At 43.7% G+C, this 17,395-nt stretch overlaps 2 protein-coding genes across 13 annotated transcripts in view; both read left to right on the top strand.

Annotated features, from left to right (window-relative positions):
- The window catches only part of LOC140556327 (protein MTSS 1-like), a 60,885-nt gene extending 53,587 nt beyond the window's left edge, over positions 1-7,298 (top strand). For 7 of the 12 annotated variants that reach the window (XM_072680106.1, XM_072680108.1, XM_072680103.1 and 4 more), the window contains 3 exons: positions 3,051-3,224; positions 3,424-3,583; positions 3,842-7,298. In XM_072680106.1, the coding sequence (XP_072536207.1) occupies positions 3,051-3,224; positions 3,424-3,583; positions 3,842-4,464 (957 nt within the window). In that variant the 3' untranslated portion in view covers positions 4,465-7,298. Of the gene's footprint in view, positions 1-206; positions 450-3,050; positions 3,225-3,423; positions 3,584-3,841 lie in introns of all 12 variants that reach the window. The other 5 variants (XM_072680099.1, XM_072680098.1, XM_072680097.1 and 2 more) reach the window with 1 other exon arrangement.
- Positions 7,299-11,165: 3,867 nt separating this feature from the next.
- The window catches only part of LOC140556326 (transmembrane protein 65-like), a 72,441-nt gene continuing 66,211 nt past the window's right edge, over positions 11,166-17,395 (top strand). Inside the window, exons 1-2 of the mRNA XM_072680095.1 lie at positions 11,166-11,451; positions 15,899-16,170. Of these exons, the coding sequence (XP_072536196.1) occupies positions 15,909-16,170 (262 nt within the window). The 5' untranslated portion in view covers positions 11,166-11,451; positions 15,899-15,908. The remainder of the gene's footprint in view (positions 11,452-15,898; positions 16,171-17,395) is intronic.

Genomic DNA, 17,395 nt, shown 5'->3' with positions numbered 1-17,395 from the left:
CCATGTGGATTTAGTTGTCGAGGGATGTTTTTTTGCACCACATCTGTTATTATCTCCAATATGTTGCAGCGTTGCCTTATTTGTCCTATTATTTGCCATCTTGTGTGTTTGTCTGTTTATTGATTTGTTATATTTTTTATTCTCCCATTTTTTTCTTTGTTATTTGTGTCTGGTTCTGTCCCATCCGCCCCGCTGCATGTCCACAGTTGTCTAATGGCTACGACCACTATGGGCTTGGAGAGTCTGCGTACCTGTCCGGTGGGGGCTCCGGAGGGGCATTCCCCTTCCTTCCCCCTCCTTCCTCCTCCATCTCCTCTTCATCCTCCTCCTCTTCATCCACTCTGAGGTCATGGTCGAGGCCAGGCTCAGCCCACCTTCCCGATTACCCCCATTACTGCACGCTGGGTCCTGGCATGCTCCCCCCCTCCTCCAAGATTCCCAGTTGGAAGGTTTGTCCATCCCTTTGTTTTCCCACAACCTCCCCCCAGATATACTCCTCCTTTGGCCATCCTTTGTTCCTCAGAGGTGAGGTCACCAAAGGGTTTAGTAAGCGGAAGTCACCCCTAGATGGCAGCACCAATTCACATATTCTCAGAGATTAATTTAGTCATATGAAGGGCATGGGAGTGAAGTTCAGTTTTTCTTCCCTGAAATGTAATTATTGTTAAAAGTGAATGTTGCCTGATGTGTTGAGCATATAAGTGATACATTCACAGAATAATCAGGTAGGATATTCATCAAAAACCCAGAGCCACTGTTTACATAAAAGTAGCCTACATGAAACAACATGAATCTAGGATCTATCGGATTGAAATCAGCCCTTATTCAGAATAGATGTCAGCCTCTTCCAATATGGTTTCTGAGAAATGTTAGTAGATGGCCTCTTCATTTTCTTCATCATAGCCTCCATTAAAGAAGTCAGTAGTCAACCAGATTATGCGAGATGCAGTGTAACAAGGACCTTAAGCCAACTATTCATTGTCCTACCCTGTGAAAGTTGTAGGCGTCACTTTGCTGTAAAACAGTTTCAGCTGGTTCTCACAAAAACTAATAGCTCTCAGTGGGTAACAAATAAAACTATTAGGTCTGGAGCTTTTTTGCTGACTGACAGTCTAGCAATGGAAAACCAACACAGCCCCACATTTCAAAATTTGTTTCAAAGTTCAGCCATGTCACTCCACTGCTGCGTTCTCTTCACTGGCTTCCTGTAGCTGCTTCCCGCATCAGATTCAAAACCCTGACACTGGCCTACAAAGCCAAGAACAGAGCAGCCCCTCCGTACTTGATGGCAATGGTGAAAAGCCGATCCGCACCAAGAGCCCTTCCAGCTTCAAGTACGGCTCGGCTCGACCCACCATCCCTCAAAATCCACTGAAGACAAGCGTCCAGGCTTTATTCTGTCCTGGCACCAAAGTGGTGGAACGAGCTTCCCCTGGGTGTCCATACGGCCGAGTCGCTCGCTGTCTTCAAACGCAGACTGAAGACTCACCTCTTCAGAGAGTACTTGGAATAGCAGAGTGGTCACCTTATTGACTTGTGTTTAGTAATGTCTAAACTTAGAGGTATCTTTGAATGTTAGTCTATTCTAACTAGCTGAGGTTATTCTTGGGTAAATAGCAAAACACTTTTGCAAGTCGCTCTGGATTAGAGCATCTGCTAAATGCCTTAAATGTAAATGTAAATGTCAATACATTTAATTCCACAGTAATTGTTTCAGACGTCTTCAGTTTTCACGCACAGATCATTTTAATTGAACCATATTGGAAGACAGTTTTGTAAAAATGTACATGAACGGGAACCAATTTGAACTGACCAGCTTTTTGTGCTCACAATTTAAGTGAACTATAAAGGGGGGTTAAAGAGGGCATTTTCACACTTGAATACTGAATGCATAAATCCAGTTTTTACACTGAAAAATTCCCTTCAAACCGTGGCTCAATTGCACAATTTCAATTGTCCCTTTTCTGCACTCATTTTTGCTAAATAGAAAACCTTCTTTTTAGCAAAAATGACTGCAGAAAAGGGACAAGTTTTCATTGGTTTATCGCTCCTCCTTATTTTTCTTGGATGCAAACACTCAAGTGTCAAAGCAGAACAGCGCTTTCTAGGGTCATGGCATTTCACCGCACTGGAACTCCCTTATAGGATACTTATTGGAAGTCTTTAGCAGTGCAGGCAATAACCAATCACACAACCCCACAAGCATCACTGGGAGCGGATAGCTTCCGCACACACAGCAGACCACACCAGAGTCAGCTTGAAGCGAACCACAGACCAGTGATTGCTTCTCTGGCCCGCTGTCGGGCTCAAAAACAGCTTTCACACTTGACCAAATGTACCGAACTCTCAGGGCAAATGCTCCCAGGTCAGGAAGAAAAAACAATATCTGCTCAGCCAGATATTTGTTTTTTCAATTGTATTTTATTATACTGTATATAATAATACACTGTTTTACAGCAGCAGTAGCCACCGAAGACATTACTGTGGTGGTGTGGGGGTGCATTTAATCATTACAAAATCACTATAATACATAATGCTGTAAAATGACAGTACTGCTGTCTCTCTGCGAGATCATGTGAACTCATGGGCTGTTCTTTTTCTGAGGATTTTGTTTTTACTCACTGAACTCTGGGAGATTTTGACAGCGTTTGTACAGTAAGCCTCAAGGTTCTTTAACCATGAATCAAAATGCAAAACAGACTGAGGCCGTTTTTACTCTCACAATGCCCAAAACAACTGGACCACAATACGAACCATGAACGAACTGTACTGAGACAACCTCTTGTGGCGGTCTGAGGTTGGGTTGTTTGAGGCTCTGTTTAGAGGTTGTTTGATGTGTTCACATTTGCAAAAGAAACATGACTCAGCAGTCTAACCAATCCAAGTGTGAAAGTGCTCCAAGACCCCAGCCAGTTTCAAACACATGGAACAGATAAATGCTGCCATCTAGTGGGAACTGTTGGGAACTGAGAAATAGGCTTGAGCTCCACTGCCGTTGTGTTGAATGAGGAATGATGAACTGTTGCCGCTGTTGTTGGTACTGGCTGCAGGACTGGGCTAAGCCGGGACCATATGATCAGCCCATGGTGAACACACTGAGGAAGAAAAAGGAGCCAAAGGAGGCTGCAGATTCAAACGGTTCGGTGCCCCCTCTCCAGCCGAGCCCAGCCTCTGCTCCCCCTGAGGACAGCCAGAAGGCCAGGAGCATGGCTGCAGCACAAAAGGTCAGTCACCTTATACTGGAGCATCTTGAGCATCCAGAGCTCACAATCTCTGTTAGGAAGTCTTGGAACTAGATCGCTTTACTGTCTTCTATACATATTTGTAGGGTAAATAAAACAAACAACACCTTCTGGCTATTTCACTACATTAACTTTTTCACATAAACATCTAAGCATTGTTTCTGTATTTGTGCTCTGATAGGGGGACGATATAGAGGCTCGTGATGAGTTGGCTCTGGCTCTGTCTCGTGGACTTCAGTTGGACACTCAGCGGTCCAGCAGGGACTCCCTCCAGTGCTCCAGTGGCTATAGCACACAGACCACTACACCCTGCTGCTCTGAGGACACCATTCCTTCTCAGGGTAGGTATATATATATACACGTGTGTGTGAGAGACGTTTTTTCAACCAAATCATTTGAGATTTTTAATGATTTTGCTTGTGCTTGTTTTTTATTGTGGTAATAAACCATTAGATGCTGTGTATAGCAGTGATTTGTGTGTGTATAAAACTATTCTGTGGCGTCAAATGTGTCTCAGCCAATCAGATCTTGGATGCAGAATTCATTTTCTCATTTCTGAGGAATTCTAACACTTTCCTCCCCCATCCTGTGTTCCTCAGTGTCCGACTACGACTACTTCTCCGTCAGCGGTGAGCACGAAGGAGATCAGCAGGATTTCGACAAATCCTCCACCATCCCACGCAACAGTGACATCAGCCAGTCCTACCGCAAGCTGTTCCAGGCCAAACGCCCAGCCTCTACAGCAGGCCTCCCGTCTGCACCCGGACCGGTCATCGTCACGCCTGGTGTGGCCACCATCCGCCGAACCCCTTCCACCAAACCCTCTGCCCGCAGAGCCACGGGCGGTGCCGGCCCTATCCCCATCAAAACCCCTATGATTCCGGTCATGACCCCTACTGTGCCTGACCTTCCTGGAGGCTTTCCGCTTCCCAGCAGCGAAGAAGCAGAGGAGCCGGCCAGCCCGGGCTCCCCCACGCTGTGTGAGGACGGGGAGCAGGAAGGCATCCTGCCTGTGGCCTCCTGGAGCGGTCAGGCATCTACTAACCCTCCGCTGCCTCCCGGGCAGCAGGTCACAGCTACCGGTTTGGAGGGGCCTGAGGGGATGCTAGAAGAGCTGGATCTGGAGGACCAGCAGGGAGACTCCATGCTGTTGGCCATCCGACGTGGGGTTAGGCTGAAGAAGACCATGACCAACGACCGCTCTGCACCACGCATTGCATAAGAGGAAATCATTCAAACACTTTATAAACGTTTATTAAGATTTGTAATGACATTATGAGGCCTTGCAAGGGGTGTGTGGAAGGGTTAGCCCACATCGGTGGCCTGTAACCTTGTGTTTAATCCAGTGGAGAGACTTGGACTCCTAGAAGGATTGTGCAAAGTGCTGATGAGGAGCATGGATGGAGAAATATACAGACGAGGGGATTAGAGCTCTCCAGATTTTATACCCTGTGTAGAATTCAGTAACCTTGGCCTCCACTCTAACACTTTCTGTCTCTTTCTTTCTCTCGCTCTCAGACTTTCCACTTCCATCGTGCCGGGTGCCAAATTTGTTGTACATTATCTCAAGACTGAACTTTGGACATAACCTGAAATAACATACTGTAGCACCCATAAGAGAGCATTCGCCAGGTAGAGTTGAATCTTTTATGCAAGGTTAGTGTATTGTATTTGGGTAGATAAAGGGGCATAGGGTGCTGTGCAGCAACCGAAGGCAAGCCTAATCAGTCTTTTTTCGCTAGCCTAGGAGTTCAAAAACCGTACTCTTGTGACTGGACCCTTACAATCACGCGCTGTAGATCTCCTACAGAAAGAATAGCGAAAGTGGAGGAAGACTTGCTGTTAAAGCCGCTTCGTTTTCGTATGTTCTGAGTTCTTAGATGCATAATATTTTATGAGTGCATGTCACCTTTGCCACGACAGCTCTTCAGCGGCCTCGGTGTGGTGGCACTGCGGCTCATAAGCTAAAATCATAACCGATGTTTAAAGGCATAGCTTTCTTTTACTCTTGGTAACTTTTATATAATGCTTTCAATGATTGAGTCCCTGCTTTAATAGAGTTCACCTGTAAGCACTAGCTGGGGGCAAAAGTAAAAAGTACTTTTATTGTTTGTATAGATGTGTAAATAATGACGGGGTAAAGAAGAGACCCGCAAGCTTTTAATTTATTCACCTGCTCAGCACTCTGTTTTAATCTGTCCAGAATCGATCCAGTTCTTCCCCATGTGTACTCTGTGAAACCTGTCGTGTATATATACATATAAAGGTAATACACTCTAGACAAAGCACACAAACACACACTTTGACCCAGTGTCTGACTGTTCTGTGGACTGTTAGGTTGACGGCGGTGCAATGCAGAAACGTTTCCGAGGCAGCGGTGAGCTTGGGGCCTTCCGAAAGTCTGATGAGAACTGGGAGTGAAGAGAACTTCACCAGTGCAAACGCTTGACATAAGAAAGCTACAGATCATCTAGAGGGCTTCACAGGTCTTTGGCATCTCTGCTCATGTGCCCTTAGCTTCCACCTCACTTAACCACTAAGATATTCCACGTTTATGGTGCGTAGTGGAACAGTGGGGCATGGCAAGTGTTCATTGACCAGCTCTAGTGCATTCAGCATTGCTCAAGCTTCAGCAAAGAACAGATGCTGATTTGCTGACCTCCAGAGGCGCAAGTCGTCCGGTGCCCACAGAGACAGGCACATAAGTGGGGGGGTTGGGGTGGTGGGGGGGTTGGTGTGTGGCATGTCCTCGTCCTCTCTCATTTCAAACGTCCGTACCTCTCCGTCCACCCGTAGCACTGGGTGTTTAGTATTTAAATGTTTGGATTTAGTTTGAATCTTTTGGATTTGGGGTTTATTTATGTGCTGATCGGATACATTCTCCAGTCGCATTATTGCAGCTGTGGGATTGTTTTCTGCCGTTCAGGCAGTTGTACAAATTGACATCTGTGACTTACATAATTCATGTTCTTTTTTTTTTCTAATTATTTAAAAAATGGTGCTTTTTTGTTTGTTTGTTTAAGGAGGGGTTCTGTTTTCTGTCCCCCTTCCTCTTTAATGACCTGTGCGACGCTTGCATTAGCTTTAGATTGGATTGGTCCACTGGAAAGGGAAAAAATGTAATTGACACTTCATTTAACAGCTACCGACTTGGAGACTTGGACTTCATAACACCTGCATAATTGTTAAATAACACAAGTGTTCAATGCTTGTGCATATGTGTTATGGAGTCTTAACAAAACATCAGGCACTGTATTATTCAGCTCGTCAGCCTGGTGCTAACATTGCTGTCACGAGACCCCATTATGTCAGCTACTACTGCAAGAACGTTTAGTCAGTTAGCTGTAGGGATCCAGTTTCCAACTTCCGAGTTCAGATTAAAGCTATGATCAGTAGGCAGAACATGTTAATGAGAGCCAATCACAGATGATGTAGCTTGAGAGCATATTTCTCCAAGCTGTTAAAAAAAACAAACAGGAAAGGTGTCCTCCGAAAATTGCAACGTGGTGCAGTGTGGTCTTTATTTCAGTAGCACTCTGGATATGGTGGCCGTGTTTCCCCAGAACTCAGTAAAACCAAGAAACCAAGGCAAAAAAAAAAACGTGGCAGGCTATTTTCCCCTCCTCCGTGGACCAAATTCATGAAGTGTCATCAGGAGGCAGGCATGTGATCTTGTGAAAATCAGTTCTTTACAGCCTAGCGGATGCTTCAGTGCGTATGATGCTATGAACCTGTATGTAGGTAAAGAGCCGGTTTGATATTGTCTGTGTATCGACAGTTGTATTGGTGTGTACCGCTAGAGAACATCTAGATCATGTCCTTTTAAAGCTGCCAAATTGCTCTCACCCTCCTATTCTCCTCCTCCACCTCCCTCCTCCTCCTTCTTCAATATTGCGAAGGATGGCATGGATCATCCAGGACATTGTTTGAAATCTAGGTTACAGTGCATAGTTTATACTGAGAGGTGGCCTCTTTCCCTGTGCTATTACACCAACTTCTGTATTGTTTTCCATTATAATGATTGCTCCAGCATACATTAAAGAGAAATCACATACACCAGCTGTGTGGACACAAATGATTGACCACCTTCAGCCTGAGGCTGCTTCTGATGCTTCCTTCTTTGTGGTCAGTATGACAAACTTGTAGTTCACGGCCTTCACAAGAATGCTAATGCACATTTGTTAACAATGAAGATTTTCTCACTGTCTGTATAATCACACACACACACACTCATAACCTGATTTGTTCCAGAAAAAAAAAAAAAAAAAAAAAAATGGTGGTAAATCTACTATAGGGTTGCCATGGCAATGCAGCTGTCTCTGATGGACAGGCACGTTCTAATGATCAGGAGTTTTTGTAGCTTATTCCAAAAGAGATCGCAGTACTTTCTGTCACTCAGATGTTAGTCGACACCAACTGTGCTCGAGTTATGATAGTCATCAGCCCGCGGATTCATCAATGGTCAGAGGATGCTGCCCACAGGATGCTGGTGGCTTGATATTCCTGGTTGGAGGAATTATTCTCAGTCCAGCAGTGATGCTGAGGTGTTTACTGGGCCTATTAGTGGTGCTTCAGTTGTTGTTCTTCTGGAACACAATAAAGCCAACTGACAGCATTTAGTGTTCATGTTTGATTGGAGATGTTGGGCCATTGCGCTCTTTGTGCAATAAATATAGCTTGAATAAATATAGCTTAACATCGTCCATTCAGTACTTCCATTTGTACATCAAGTCATTTTCATCACTATTTTGCTATTATTAGCCTTTTGTAAGCATTACATAGCAGGACAACTGGTAAGTATTCATCAAATATTTAATACTGCAATATGATGTAATATCCATGTTAATTAACCTATTCTGCAAGATCACTGGAGGGTTTCAAAAGATTCCATGCTGAAATGACTTTCACCAAGTACATGTTATTTTAATTAGTAAAAAAATCATACATGATGCATACATGAATAACAAGCAGACATTACCTTTCATCATTTTAATCCCTTAACTCAGCAATGCTATTACACACTAAGGTGTATTATTCATAACTACATGGCCTTTTGTACAAACTGGTGGGGCTACAGAATATAGAATAGAAGCTTGTGATAACATGTTCACCCAGTCGGAAGTCCATAGCTGTTTTAGTGTTGATTACTTCACCTATAGTTTTCTTTATTATATAATATAACATTATATCAATATTAATAGCCTTAATGGGAAGCTGTGCATAATTTATTTTTATCTAACACAACACAAAAACACCACCACACCCATTTTAACTCACTGTGACTGTTGTTTTAGACCTAGGAGAATCAAAAGGTTACATTTTTCAGGCTAAAGCAAACCACCCTAGGGGGCCTTCCTGATGGAAATGACAATGTAGGGAATTCATTAAGCCAGGCATGTTACATCGTAATCCTGGAGGACTGTAATCCTACAGACAAGGCCTGATCTACCACACCGGAGGCAGTCAGGCCGCCTGAAATGTAGTTTTCTGAGTTTAGAACTGATCTAAGCAGAGGAGTAGTTCCACAGGAGGACAGCTGCTGTTCAGTGCTCTGAAAGAATTTGAGAAATTGAGAAGCTGAAGTAAGCCATGAACATATGAGAAGAGGGCCTCTTGAGAGTCACTGCTGCCCCTTAGAGTAAGTCAGATAACGCATATTAGTTTTTTTTAGTCGTTGCTATTCTCAAACAAAGCACAGCAGGAAAATGGTGTGGGGCAGAGGTTTATTGCCAGAGGTACTTCATCATACCTTGCTGTACTTCAGAGATACATGGGGGATTCTAGCTGGAGGTAAATTAGATTAGGTTTGGAACAAAAGTGGAGGATGACAGATTGCCAGAGGCAGGGCCGAGATCCCCTGAAGTAAATTTTAATTAATGAAATTTAGAACTTAAGTTCAAGCTAAAACTGGCCTGAAGCACAAGAGCGTTTCAGTGAAAAGACTTGTATAATCATATTAGGGTGATCCTTTAAATATCGTTTGTGGATTTTTTATAAAGTCACAAGCAAGCTTCTTATAAGATTCATCAGCCACTATCTGAGTTCTTGATAGATAGGTATTCTTATCAAATACAGTTGAAAGCAGAAGTTTACATACACTATATAAAAAGACACATTTGCATTATGAACCATAATAAACCTTTCCTGTTTTAGGTCAATTAGGATTACCAACATTATTTATAATTGCTAGATTGCTGGATTCTATTTGCTAAATGCCAGAATAATTAAGGCGATTTTTTCTTTAGAGTCAAAAGTTTAAATACATTTCATTAATATTTGATACCATTGCCCTTAAACTGCACGACTTGGGTCAAACGTTTTGGATATCCTTCCACAAGCTTCTCACAATAGTTGGCAGGAATTTTGCCTCATTCCTCCTGACAGAACTGGTGGAACTGAGCCATGTTTGTAGGCCGCCTTGCTCGCACATGCCTTTTCAGCTTTGCTCCTAAATTTTCAGTAGGATTGAGATCAGGGCTTTGTGATGGCCACTCTGAACCACTGACTTTGTTCTCCTTAAGCCACTTTGTAAGCAGTTTGGCAGTCTGCTTCGGGTCATTGTCCAATTGAAAGACCAATTTTCTCCCAAGCTTTAACTTCCTGACAGATGTTGCTTCAGTGTTTCCACATTATGTTCTTTCCTCATGATGCATGATCTATTTAGTGAAGTGCACCAGTCCCTCCTGCAGCAAAACAACCCCTCAACATGATGCTGCCACCCCCATGTTTCACAGTTGGGATGGTGTTATCAGGCTTGCAAGCTTCCAATGGTCATTATGGCCAATTCAATGGCCAATTCAACAGTTCAATTTTAGTTTCGTCAAACCACAGGACATGTCTCTAAAAATGAAGGTCTTTGTCCCTGTGTGCATCTGCAAATATTAATCATTAGCATTTGTTATGTTTCTATTGGAGTAATGGCTTCTTCCTGGCAGAGTGGCCTTTCAGCTCATGTGGATACAGTACTGGTTTCACTGTGGATAATCACACACTCTTACCAGCTTCAGCCAGCATCTTCACAAGATCTTTAGCTTCTGTTCTTGGGTTGATTTGAGACCAAAGCATGTTCATCTCTGGGACACAGAACCTTCAGTCTTTAGTATCCTTCCTGAGCAGTATGATGGCTGGACATTCCCATCATTTTTGTACTTGTGTATAATTGTTTGTACAGATGAACGAGGCACCTTCAGGCATCTGGACATTGCACAGGAAAAGGAAAAGTTTATTCTAAATTCATATCAGACAGTGAGAAAACATGCATATGTGTCTTTTTATATAAAGTATGTAAACTGTATACTATTGCTACTCATATTTAGCTGGACGATCCTGTCATCTCTAGCCTACAGCAGAACTTTACGTATATGGAAAGGCTGAAGATCTGCCATAATCAGACAAGTGAACTAGATAACGTTAGTGCAGATGACCACCAGAGGGTATCTAGCACCTTTAGCTGTCAACGTCTGTCTTTATCTTGGTGTGACATACTGCTGCATAAACCCGCCTTAGCTTTCAAAACGCTGACCTTCACACAAAAACACTGCCTGCGGAGGCACTGACAAGACAGCAAGGTAGCTAGCTAGCTAGCAGGCAGCTAACAACGCTAGCTACCTATGAGGGGGGCGGGGTTTGTTTCCACTTCGCTAACGCTTCAGTTTGAAAATCCTAGCTACCGGTCCTGAAGGTGCCCTACGTAGGCTGCATGTTTGCTGTTTGGAATAGAGCCCGTAGACCAAAGCGGTTACTATGAGCGTCCTGCCGTCTAAGTACCCTAGGTATGCTGCATGTGTGCCGTATAGACCGCGCCCGCTGAGTCACGCCCAGCGGTGAAAACGTCAGCTACTGTAGTTTACAGTAAAAAAAAAAAAAAAAAAGAAAAAAAAACACTACAACGTCTGACTAATGTCGTCATAGCGACGTAAAGACCGAGCGAGGCGAGCGAGGCGAGCGAGCTAACGTTAGCCAAAACATTTCTAGGGGACGGAGAGAGCACGGAGAGAGCAGCTCGCCTGGAGGGGGAAGACAAGGACGTGGAAAAGAAATGCTAGCTAGAGTTTGGGTCACTTTTAAGCGATTTCGAGTCGGAGCCGGGCTGGTCGGCGGTCATCGTTTGAGAGGCTCGGTCAATGGACAGCGTTTTCGGCGTTTTTGACTAGCTACATGCTGAGCGGCTAGCGACGGTAACGGGACGCGGCAGAGCCCTTGGTTGGAGGTAACGGTCCGTTAAAACGCGTTATTATCGCGGTCACCTCACACCTCGCTTAACGAATACGAATACGGTTCCTATCAGCCAGCGCTTCCTTTCTGGCCCTGCTCGATATCCCTGTATTTCTCTGAGTGTTAGTGAGAGATGTGGAGAGTGGGGGGCGAACTGCGGGGTGTGTATCCCGCTGTGTGTCCCGCTTCTCTCTACGGATGAACCCAGCAAAACACACCCGTGTCCTCCAGCGAGGGCAGCTCTCCCTGATGGAGCATGCAGAAGACAGGTGTACATTTTTAAAGCAAGAAACACTTTCTAAAGTCTTTTATTTAGCACTGGTAGTCTCTCTCTCTCTCTCTCTATATATATATATATATATATATCTCACACAGGGTTTACTCTCAGGGTTGAGTGGCTCAGCTGAAGGTCTCAGTGTTTTGAGAGGTGTGTTGATAGTGTGTGCTGCGCCCTTCTTCACTCAGATAGTCACCTGCGTTTGATCTTTACAGGTATTTCAGACTTGTATCGATGTAGTTTCCAACTCACACACGTGTGATCGAATAAAAATACAGTGGTGTGTTATTCAGTAGTTTTCGAATTAGTGCATATCAATCAATAATCAATAAATGCCTCATGAAGGGTGATTGCCAGTCGTGTCTGATTTACAGACAATCTCATTCATTCATTCATTCATTCATTCGTTGGTAAAGTGGTAGCTTCTCTTCCTCCTGGGTGAATCTGAAACCCTAATGCTGTGTAATCAGAGAGGACTCGGAGGCAGAGGGGCATCCGTTCATATCCAGTGTTTTACAAAATGGGAAGTTTTGAATCGAGAGCCATTAGATGGCATTAAAAATGAACAGAGGACTCCTTTCAAATGTCATTAGTTCACTCAGTATTAGCATCACTCTCACACTCCTATGCAGATTTACAGGTGGCTAAATCTTGTGTGTTGCTTAATGACGAATTGAATAATTTGCATGAAAGATTTATTCTTTATTTTAATTCCAGAAAACACCTTCCGAAAATGTTGGTCCGAGCCGAACCCCTAATGACAGAGCCGAGGGAGACGGTCTCAGGAAAAAAAGGACTGCACCGTATCATTAGAGTTTAAGGCGATCATAATTTGTCTTATTAGTAATCAGGAAATCTGATAAAAAATATTAAGTCAAGTCAGATTTATTTGTATAGCGCTTTTTACAACTGTAATTACTAATTAATAAAAGACAGAAACAAAAAAGGAAATAATGTTAGAAGACATGAAGGATCAAAGACCCCCAGTGAGCAAGCCAACGGTGATGGTGGCAAGGAAAAACTCCCTCAGAGCTGGAAGAAGAAACCTTGACCCTGGAGGAACCAAGACTATTAAGATGATTATCAAGACTATGCAGAGTCTGTGTGCTATTCTGATGGAATAAGATCAGCTTGTAATGATATAAATTGAGAATTAGTTTATTGTGAGTCCAGAACTTGTACATTAAGAGAACCAAAAGAGGGACTGAGGTCCTGTCCTGATCAAACTCAACCCCAGCAAGACAGAGCTGCTGTACATCCCGGGAACTGCTGGACCTAAAAACGATCTTGCCATCACCTTTGAGAACTCACTGGTCACTCCTTCTACAGAAGCTCAAAGCCTTGGTGTAGTCATGGATGATCAGTTATCGTTCTCTAGTCATGTTGCAAACGTAACTCGGTCCTGCAGATTTCTCCTGTACAACATACAGAGAATTCCACCCTTCCTCTCTAGACAGGCCACCCAGGTGCTCGTTCAGTCTCTCGTCACTTCCAGACTTGGCTACTGCAACTCTCTTCTGGCTGGTCTCCCTCTGCGCACCATTAGGCCCCTGCAACTCATCCAGAATGCAGCAGCATGGGTCGTCTTCAATGTCCCTAAATTCAGCCATGTCACTCCACTGCTGCGTTCTCTTCACTGGCTTCCTGTAGCTGCTTCCCGCATCAGATTCAAAACCCTGATGCTGGGCTACAAAGTCAAGAACGGACCAGCCCCTCCGTACTTGATGGCAATGGTCATAAGCCGATCCGCACCAAGAGCCCTTCAAGCTTCAAGTATGGCTCGGCTCGACCCGCCATCCCTCAAAATCCACGGAAGACAAGCGTCCAGGCTTTATTCTGTCCTGGCACCAAAGTGGTGGAACGAACTTCCCCTGGGTGTCCATACGGCCGAGTCGCTCGCCGTCTTCAAGCGCAGACTGAAGACCCACCTCTTCAGAGAGTACTTGGGCGAATAGCAGAGTGTTCACCTTACTGACTTGTGTTTAGTAATGTCTAAACTTAGAGGTATCTTTGAACTATTAGTCTATTCTAACTAGCTAAGGTCTTCTTGGGTAAATAGCAAGGCACTTTGTAAGTCGCTCTGGATAAGTGTAAATGTAAATGTCCTAGATGGATAGCAGTGATGCTGAAAGCACACAATAACATGATACAATACAGTAAGTAAAAACAGTAGATAATATGGCTGTAATAAAAGAATCTTGTAAAAAAAGAATAGCATAGAGGTCCAAGATATAAACAAGGTGGCCAATAGACCCCATTACAACAGCGCCCTGATATGCGATCAAAAGTGTAATAGCAGCAAATTCAGTGAGACGGTAATGTCAGTTATTATACAGTGTGATATAATCAGGAACATGTGACAGTCGCATGTCATAAAACCTAACTTTGTTCAGCCAGCTATCGCCACTACAGTAATGCTGATTTCATACACAGGTGAATGTGTTTCATTCTGCATGCTGGGTTGAGTAGTATCTCAGCTTTACCTTCAGTCTTCACACTATTGCAGCAAACGTGTGTTGCGCACCACCTTGTACCACCTTCTGTAGCCCACACAGAAACAATCAAGGGGGTCAACAAAAATATTGCATCATTTGTTTAGGAATTACAGACATTTATGTGTATGTACGATATAGATGAAAGTATTGGGACACCTGCTCATTAATAAAGTAGGGAAGGCTTTCTATCAGAACTTTGGAGTATCGCTGTGAAGATTCGAAAGATTGAAAGTTAGCGACCAGAGCATTAGTGAGGTCAGGATGTTGGCTGAACACCATCCACCTCATCCCCAACTCCCCAACTCATCCCAAAAGTACTGGATGGAGCATCATTTATCATTCCAGAAAATACAGTTCCACTGCTCCACAGCTCAATGCTGGGGGCTCGGCATTAAGCATGGGGCCAATAGGTTTATGTCCATCTGCTCCAGAGATATTGAATCTATTGGCAATCCTTCTCGATCGGGACTGGACAAGCTGTGAGTGTACATTCATTAGAAGCGGTGTCCACAAGCATTTTGACAGGTCCAAAGTTAATTGGGACTAAAACTAACATACAATGTCTAGACTACCTGAGGTCTGGAAACCAGACATCACCAAATGCTCAGTTTCCTCAGTTGACATTCAGAGGAAATGTGCCAGGCTTTTACTGCAGCCGCCTTTAGCTGTTGCTTGTTTGTGGGTCTTTCTGCTTAACTTTTGTCTTCAGTAAGTAAAAAACTGCTCAGTTGGGTTGAGATCAAGTGACTGACTCAGTCATTCCATTATGGGGTGCTTTTGGGTGGCTTTTACGGTAGATTTCAGGTCTGCGTTTCTACTTCCACTTACTTAGAACCGTCCTGTCAGTCAATAAATACCAGTGACCCAGTACCATTGGCAGTCATACATGCCCATACCATTACAGTGCCTCCACCATGTTTTACAGATGATGTGTTCTGCCTCTGTATCCCCTACGTTTCTCTATGTGGATAGAAATAGATTCAATCATCTTGATTGAAGACTGTCAAAAAGTCAGTTGTGTAGGGCGAATACGGACCCATGGAGACAAGAGAGACAAACACAGCCTCTCCTAGAGGGATTAAGATTAAAATTAAGGTGGCCAGATGGTCAATATTCCAGCAGTCCAAGCTACAGCCTGAGAGCTAAGCTCTAAGATCTATCCTGGGAGTCTACCTGGGATCTGAGCGAGCACACCACTACCTGTCTCAATTCCCTTATTTAAACTGGCATGTCCCCATTTAACCCCCCCGAGATGCATCCCCTAGTCACTGCACCTCCCACCTGCTACTCAGACCTATCCCACTAACAACCAGCAGAGGCCACACACAAGGGGCAGAACAGTACTCAAGTTAATCTTGGTTTCATCGGCCTGACACTGCTTATCCATCAGTTGTCTAATGACTTTTGAGCCTGTGGAAATGCACTCTTTTGGGCTGGCAGTCAAAACTCTAGTCACATCATACAGAGGCAAAGTTGTGTCACTGTCCAAATACTTATGAACCTGACTGTGTATGTGAATCTTTCTTTGCAGGACAAGTTTACAAGAAAGATATGAATACATGGTGGGGAGGAGGCTCAGGCAGGATTAGGAATTTATGAATGGCTCCTCAGTGAAAATATTACTACTAGTTGCTGTTAACAGCTTTTCTCTGTCCTTTTCTTCTCTCAAGGCTTCCCTCTATGCTGGTTTCCTTCCCTCTGTCTTCCATGTTGCCGTGTGTGCGGAGAGCCCTGCGGCCTGCGCTGCTCCGGGTGCTCAGGCCGCCGCTGTGCGCAGCCCAGGGCCACGTCGCCAGTCTGGGCACACATTCGCGCAAAGAGCCCGTGGAGCCACTGAGCTCACCACAAGGAGCACGAGACTTCATCTACGGCCTGCACCCCTCTGAGCGATCATGCCTGCTGCGCGAACTGCACCGCTTTGAGTCCATAGCCATCGCTCAAGGTAAAGGAAGCATGAACGAGATGTGGGGTTGCAGTGTAGTTCTCTGCGCAATATTACAGTGTAATTCATAGGCAGTCACACATTGCATGTAGGCATTAGTGTAAGAATTGCAATGTGAGGTAGACTAGTGGTCATAAAACGTTTGACTTCAGCTGTCCAGGACTCAAACTGAAGATCTCAATACAGACTGTTAAACATTGTGTAGGATTGCAGTGTAGAATGTAGACTTAGACGTTGTATTGTATTAAAGCATAGAATAAAGGGCTGCACAATATAAGACAAAACTGACTGGATATTTAAAGAAATACAGGAATTTTCACCAGAAGTCAGTGATCCAACATATCATGATATTAATAATGCACTCCATGTACCCAAGATTGGAGTAAAATAAATGATATTGGACAGATATAATGTGCCTCTGGTAGATCGATCATGGAAAATGAGAACAGTTCAGATTTTCCTTGTAGCAGGACATGTCTAGTTAAATTTGCCTTATGTGGCTAGATTAGGTTGCATGTCCTGCGGTGTGACAATTCTGCATTCACACTCTGCAGCCCTAATAGTATGTAGATTATTAGAGCTGGCATTGCAGTGCTTTATTATGCAATGTAGTGTTTACTAGTAGACTGCATTGCAGTATGACATATAGACTATGATGTACTATATTGCAGTTTAGTAGTAGACTAAAATGTTAGTTGGGGAGGTGCGCAATATATCATAAATATAATATCACAATATACCAAGAATCTTCTCAATACACAATATGTCACTATCTGATGTGCAGAAATAGATAAAAAAGAAGCAGTAGTGATCCAGTTTGTGGCAGTGTCTTTAAAATGTAATAAAAGGAAAAATCATTGCGTTAAATTTTATTCCAGAAGTATAACAGCCACAATATACTATACAATATACTCTACAATATGGTCATACTGCCCAACTCTGTTTGACACTGGGATTGCCTTTAGTGTCTGTGTATTATACAGACAGTTCCACACGTCATTACATTGCATTGCAGTGCATTGACGGTTAGACATGGCATTGTCTTACAAGTTTAGACATTGTAAAGACATTTCTTCCTTAGACATAATAGATAATTAAGCATATATACTATATAATCTACATTTTGCATGAGGGGAGTATAGATACGTGGCTTATATACATATAGATACATAATAAAGACTGTGTGTGATGAGGTGAGACGGCCTGCCCCATCACCCAGACTGTC

This window comes from Salminus brasiliensis, chromosome 5 (genome assembly GCF_030463535.1).
Source record: "Salminus brasiliensis chromosome 5, fSalBra1.hap2, whole genome shotgun sequence".
NCBI classification, from domain to species: Eukaryota; Metazoa; Chordata; class Actinopteri; order Characiformes; family Bryconidae; genus Salminus; species Salminus brasiliensis.
Note: the sequence above shows the minus strand (reverse complement) of the source record. Positions and strands in the feature narration are given on the sequence as shown.